Source organism: Amblyraja radiata, chromosome 29 (assembly GCF_010909765.2).
Source record: "Amblyraja radiata isolate CabotCenter1 chromosome 29, sAmbRad1.1.pri, whole genome shotgun sequence".
Taxonomy (NCBI): domain Eukaryota; kingdom Metazoa; phylum Chordata; class Chondrichthyes; order Rajiformes; family Rajidae; genus Amblyraja; species Amblyraja radiata.
The window spans coordinates 12,937,563-12,944,528 of NC_045984.1; the positions used below are offsets into that span (position 1 = coordinate 12,937,563).

The 6,966-nt window shown below is 40.4% G+C and overlaps 1 protein-coding gene across 1 annotated transcript in view; it reads left to right on the forward strand.

The window, feature by feature from the left end:
* Positions 1 to 2,373, forward strand: part of LOC116989332 (signal-transducing adaptor protein 1-like) — a 116,693-nt gene extending 114,320 nt beyond the window's left edge. The window contains exon 12 of the mRNA XM_033046601.1: positions 2,280 to 2,373. Within this exon, the coding sequence (XP_032902492.1) occupies positions 2,280 to 2,338 (59 nt within the window). The 3' untranslated portion in view covers positions 2,339 to 2,373. The remainder of the gene's footprint in view (positions 1 to 2,279) is intronic.
* Positions 2,374 to 6,966: the final 4,593 nt, after the last annotated feature.

Sequence of the window (6,966 nt, forward strand, 5' to 3'; positions counted from 1 at the left end):
CCCTGTAACCGCGTGGGTTTTCTTCAGGTGCTCCGGTTTCTTCCCACATTCCAAACATGCAAGCTTTGTAGGTTAATTGGCTTTTGCAAATTTTCCCTAGTGTGTAGGATAGTGCTAATGTGCAGGGTGCTCGCTGGTTGGCATGGACTCAATGGGCCGAACGGCCTGTTGCCACGCTGTATCTGAAGTCTAAAAAAAATAAAATAAATAGTAATAATAATAATAATAATAAAGCACATGGTCACAGGGCGAAAATGCAAATTCAACACCGCACCCGTGTCATGGTTGAACCTGGTTCTCTGATACGGTTAGGCAGCAGTTCTACTAACTGCGTCAATGTGCTGCATTACTATGGTGATGAGCTAGGATTTATCTGATGTTCTTCCTGCTAGTTGCTAAAAACTGGCAATCTGGCACGCAGGATTTTGTCAGTGCCAGAAGGGCAGATGTCCAAAACTATTTGATTTCAGTTCTATTAATACAAACAGTTTTATAATTTGTTATGTTTAGGATGCAACGGAGAAAGCTAAGATTATTTTTCACTGAACCAGATGAGTTTAAGGGAAGAATGTAGTAACAAGCAACTGCAGATGCTGGTTTACAAAAAAAGCGACAAAGTGCTGGACGGGCAGCATTCCTGAAGATAGGTGACATTTTGGGTCGGGACCCTTCTTGAGACTGACGGGAACCAGGGCCCTAGTGAGTTTAAGGACAGCAGGGGTCAGGATCAGACAACTGTTTCTCTGTTTATCACTGTATTCTTGGGGAAAGAATAAATCAACTGAACTTTTCATCCCGTGCATAAATTGGATTTGTCCTGATCCCGGACCATTAAAGTGTCGGGAATTGTAGATGCTCTGCAAGTATTTATGTTGCCCTTTTACAATTATTAAGTAAATATAAATAAATTGTAGCGTCACTCTAGAAGATACTGCTTCAAACAAAAGGAGACATTGACTAAGAACACCATGGATGTGCTGTTTTCTTGAACATCTGCTTTTTCGTTTCTTATGCAGGAATGGCTAAGGAAAAACCACGAACATGTCTAAAAACTGAGCCACAAGCAAAGCCTTCTCAGCCCGTCAATCGTCATGGATTAATGCAGGGTGAGTGGAAAGGATGGGTAATGTGGGCATTGGGATATCCTTGTTTGTGACATCCCACCAAGATCTTATTGTGGCAAGTGTGCAGATCTTCATCTGCCAGGGATACGTGCCGTATAATTTGAGGATGGAGTTAATGAATTCCACAATATTTTCTGTCAGTGAAATTAGTCGAGGGAACCTTCTGAAAGCCCTTAACCTCCCATCTCAAATTTCATCTGATAAAGATTCATGAACCACAACATCTGTTTCACAGTGGCCAATAGCACTTAAAATCCCAACCTAACTTAAGGTGTGGCACAATGGTACAGCTGGCGAAGAATGAGTTTGAGTGCTGTCTGCGTGGGGTCTGCACGTTCTCTGTGTCTGTATGGGGTTCCAGGAGCTCCCATTTCCTCCCGCACCCCAAGATGTGTGGTTTGGTAGGTTAATTGACCACTAAGTTCTTTACCAGTAATCAATGGAAGAATTTGTGAACAATTAGAGGGCAGGCAAGATGACTAAAATGGGACTGGCATAGAATTAGTGCAAATGGGCGCTTAATGGTTGTCTGGTACTCGATGGGCTGAAGGACCTGTTAACGTATGCTGCATGACGGATGCCAGTGAGTTAGCTGATATTACAGTGCACACTTCAACATCCTTGTACAATAATTACACACTCTTCTTTCATCCAATAGTTTGTGCCTCTAACAATTTTGAGCGCACGACATTTAAATATCGTTACATATTTTTTTTTAAAAAACCCCCAGCAGGTTTTAGTATAGATCTGGGCTTCTCTGAACTGTTTGTTGTAGTGTGCATGCCATTAATGCAAAGGGAAAACACCTCGAAGGCTGGAGTTGTACTGTGCACAAAAGGTGGTTGTTTAGAGATACAGCATCATCCCATTCGTTAACACTATCCTACATACTGGGGACAAATTAAATTTTTTACTGAAGTCAATTAGCCGACAAAACCGTAGGTCTTTGGTGTGTGGGAGGCAACCAAAGCACTCGGAGAAAACCCACAAACTCCTGCAGTCATCTTATTCAAAGACTTTACTCAAAGTAGATTTGAACATATATTTGTCCATTTCTTAATACCATATCTGTCTCTGCATTAGTCCAAAATTCTGAAAAGAGGGGAAATTTACAATTAAAAAAAAAAAAAAAAATTTAAATCATTTCTCCACCAGATGTTAACGAAGAGCTCAGCAAAATGTTCGAGCAGAAAGGGGCAGCAAATAGTGACTGAGAGACTTCCTGCTCGGGTCCATTTTCTTTCATGAATCAGAGGTGAAGAATTTGAATAAGAGCTTTACAGGTGACATGCTTCAGCATGTAGCATGTAGTATGTGACTTTCAAGAACTGACTCTCGTTCAATGATAAAATTTTGCAAAAGCTGTATATTTAATCTTGATTCTGAAGCACGGTTTGATCATTTGTATTCATGGTACTTCTAGTTTAATGATTGTTGTATCAATACTGATTTAATTGAGAAGTATGTCATAATGCAGTATATTTGTTAAAGTGCCAGGAATGAATGGGATGCCCAACCTGGACTGTAAACGGGAAGAGAAAATGTGGAGGTTAACAAATCAAGTGTACCTGCTCCACAAACACCCTACTGCACACGACCAGATTCCCACATTAAACTTTTCATTAATGCCTGTCAATATAGAAAATATCCTTTTTTTCCCCCCAGGGATTAAATGCTATTAAAACAACAGTTTAATGAGCCTTGGGTGGAACACACCTGCTCTAAAATTGGGTGGCTCCAGGAATTTGAAAGGAGGGAATCAGTCTTGGCATGTATATATTGTAGGAAGTCAAGAGGGGATTGGTATTATGAAGTTTTGTTCAATTGGTTGGTTGGGGGCAGAGGAGTGAGAGGGATCTGGAGGGGCAGTGACGCTTCAAGGGAAATTTACAGAACCTTTGCTAAGAGAGATAAGATATTAAGAATCCATGACAAGTGTGAATCAAACCCATTGTTTCTTAGCTATGTTTAATATTTTTAACAGATCAATGGGTCATAGTTTTCTAGTCCTCTTCCTTAGTGCCAACAACAACCTTAATTAAATAAAGAAAAGTGTATATTATATTGCAGAGAAAAAAAAGGCTTAAAAGAGTGAGCTTCACCCAAGAGTGCAGCTTTCCTCTTGCATTTTTGCCTGAATCATAATTGTCTGGAGGTGGTAGTTAACACTCCATATTTACAATAATGTGTGCTTTTTCAAAAAAGCTGAGTAACCAGCAGTGCTGTGTATTTTATCTTAAGAGATTTCTGTAAAGATGCTCTTGAAGTAACTGATATTTAGGAACTTAAATAACTTCCTAATAATGCACGTTGAAATATCTAGCAGAATATCTTGCCTTTGTTTTCTATACATGCAAATATGCAACTCTTTATCTGTGTGTAATCAAAGGGAGGAAACCTCTTATTTTTCTGCCATTTACAGGGGAATTGACCCCCTAGTTAAATTAACACTGGGCAAAAGTTAGAACTTCACGTGTCCTTTCAATAATGAGGCACAAAGAGTAACAGTGGGATACAATAAAGCAAATTTTGTATGTAATTATTGGTTATATTAATTCATGTATTTATATTTAATTATAACTTGTTACTTATTTTGTAATAAAGTCTTCCAAGACATTTTATGGAGTTAAATGATTTTTTTTAAAATTTGTGTGAGAATGATCTTTATCAGTTCACCATAAGTACATTCATGGTCACATTGCTAGTTAGAAATCCATTCGATTTATAATGTCTTCCCAGTGATACTGAAACTCAAGAAAAAAACATGATTATTGCAAGGTTGCATGTCTGACGAAGAACAACACTTTGAAAGGCATAGATCTGGATAGAGATGCACCTAATTTGCAACTCCAGCCATTAAAATCATTGACACTGATCACTGCCTTACCAGCTCTCACTCCCTAAGATTTCATAATTCACTGGCATGACTTCCAATCAGTAGGAGTGTTTCTAGCAAAGGGTCAAAGCAAGGCAACAATAAATTGTAATTAAATATGCAGTACTTTAATTATAAACAGTACATTATAAACAGTAGCTTGTGTTCTGGGGTTGTCCCCATAAATTTTAAACATGCTGTAGTGCAACCACTACTTAAAAAACCAGGCCTGGATCAAACTGATCTGTCCAATTTTAGGCCGATCTCCAAGTTGCCTTTTATCTCCAAGATCATGGAGAAGGTAGTTTATGCGCAGCTGAAACTCTTCCTGGATGAGCACAATATTCGGGAGGTTTTCCAGTCTGGATTCAAGGCTATGCATAGCACAGAGTCGGCTCTGCTAAGGGTCTTCAACGACATCCTCCTGGCAAACGACTCAGGTAATTATGTGGTTCTTGTCTTGCTGGACCTATCTGCCGCCTTCGATACAGTGGACCATGGAATTTTAATTTCCAGACTACAGCACCAAGTGGGCATTTGTGGCAGTGCCCTGGGATGGTTCAGGTCCTATCTGGCAGACAGAACCATGCGGGTAAGCCTTGCTGGCTTTGAATCCTCCTCCACTCCCTTGGTATATGGGGTTCCACAGGGCTCAATTTTAGGGCCCCTGCTCTTCTCTTTATACCTACTTCCTCTGGGCTCAATTTTAAGAAGGCATGGCATCTCCTTTCACTTTTATGCGGATGATAGCCAGTTATATATGCCACTCAGGAAAGAGGAAGACTATTCTTTAAAATCACTTCTGTCTTGTCTTGAGGACATTAAGTCCTGGATGGCCTTAAACTTTCTGGGACTTAATGAAGAGAAGACAGAGGTGATTTTGTTTGGCCCCAATGGCTGCCGTGAACCTCCCTTTGTTGACTTGGGTCCACTGGCATTGTCTGTAAAGCCAACCGTCTTGAACCTGGGTTTTAGGATGGACGGTGATTTTAAACTAGACAAACAAATAGGCGCGGTGGTTAAGTCCAGCTTCTTTCACCTAAGGAAGCTGGCAAAGGTGAAGCCCATTCTCGAGCGGGAGCATTTTGAAACAGTAATCCATGCCTTTATTACATCTAGGCTGGATTACTGTAACGCACTCTACTCTGGAGTCGCACGAGCTTCATTGGCTCGTCTCCATCTTGTTCAAAATGCTGCCGCTCGCCTTTTGACTGGAACTCGAAAGAGGGAGCACATTACGCCAATTTTGGCCTCCCTACACTGGCTTCCAGTGCACTTGCGAGTTCATTTCAAAATTATTTTATTTGTTTTTAAATCGTTGAATGGGCTCGCCCCGCCTTACCTCTCTGAGCTGCTCCACCTATATGCTCCTGCCCGGTGCCTCAGGTCAGCTGATCAGTTGCTCCTTGAGGTACCAAGGTCTAAGCGGAAGCTCAGAGGGGATAGAGCCTTTTCTGTTGCTGCTCCGGCACTCTGGAACACCTTGCCGTTGCACATCAGACAGGCCCCCTCACTGTCCATCTTCAAATCCTCCCTAAAAACATATTTTTATTCTTTGGCTTTCGACACTGGCTGAGGCATTGCTCCTGTTTTTAGTGCTTTTAATGTCTTTTAATTTTTAGTGTGTTTTTTATAGTCCTTCGTTTTACGGTTTTTAATGGTTTTTAATTGTTTAATAGCTTTTTGTTCATGATTTCTCATGTACAGCACTTTGTGGCAACTGTAGTTGTTTAAAGTGCTTTATAAATAAAGTTATTATTATTATTACTTCTTCTTTTGGTTTTAACTAGGAAAAAGTGGAGTGCCAATTCACTGGATGTTTTCAAGAGAGAGGTAGATTTAGCTCTTAGGGCTAAAGGAATTGTGGGATATGGGGAAAATGCAGGAACGGGGTACTGATTTTAGATGATCAGCCATGATCATATTGAATGGCGGTGCTGAGTCGAAGGGCCGAATGAACGACTCCTGCACCTATTTTTCTAAAACTCTCCCAAAAGTTTTCCTGCATATGTTTTTCCACTGATAGAACTTCATGTCGACTGTTAATGCAAACAATGAAGAAGTTCATGTTATCTTAGTCTAGTTTAGAGATATAGCATGAAAACAGGCCCATCGGCCCACCAAGTCCACGCTGACCAGTGATCCCTGTACACTAGCACCATCCTACATGCTAGGGATAATTTACAATTTTAATCAAATTATCAATTAACCTGTATGTCTTTGGAGTGTGGGAGGAAGCTGGAGCACCCGGTTAAAACCCATGCGATCACAGGGCGAATGGACAAAATCCATATAGACAGTACCCATAGTCGGGATCGAACCCGGGTCTCTGGTGCTGTTAGTTTATTTCAAATGCTCATGTTCAAATTCACTAACAGTAGGTGTAGAGGCTAAGTTCATCTAATTTAATATATTTGAAATGGGAGTGACCATAAAACGACTCAATCAGCACTGGATACAATTCCTTTGATGGGAGAACGGAACCTGGCCAAAGCTTTCGACTAATTTGTAGAAAGGTCACAGACCAGACATATTTCTCCCTGCAAGTATCTCTTTTTATCCCCCACATCACACTACCAAGAGGAGCTGGGAAGTTTCCAGCAGTTTGATCTGCTGGGCCTATCACAAAGACAACAATTATACATAGTAAGATTTAGGAACTGCACGAATTCCCAGTTCAATGCAACATATTTATTGTCTTGTCTTCAGTCAGCAAGGTTCAGTATTAGATTTCCAAGTTTTCTTTAGAAAAATGTTTTTTGATGCCAAAGAAACACAAAGCTCTTATTCATTAAAGACAATCACTAGCAGAATGTGAAAACATAACATCATGGAATCAGGTCTTATATTGCTAGATCATCTGAATGTATAGTGAGAGCCACTTGCTCCATGGATACCAATATTACTGAACCTTGGTCAAATCATGTCCATTTGCACCCTGATCTCAGATACGAGAGTTAGAACAAA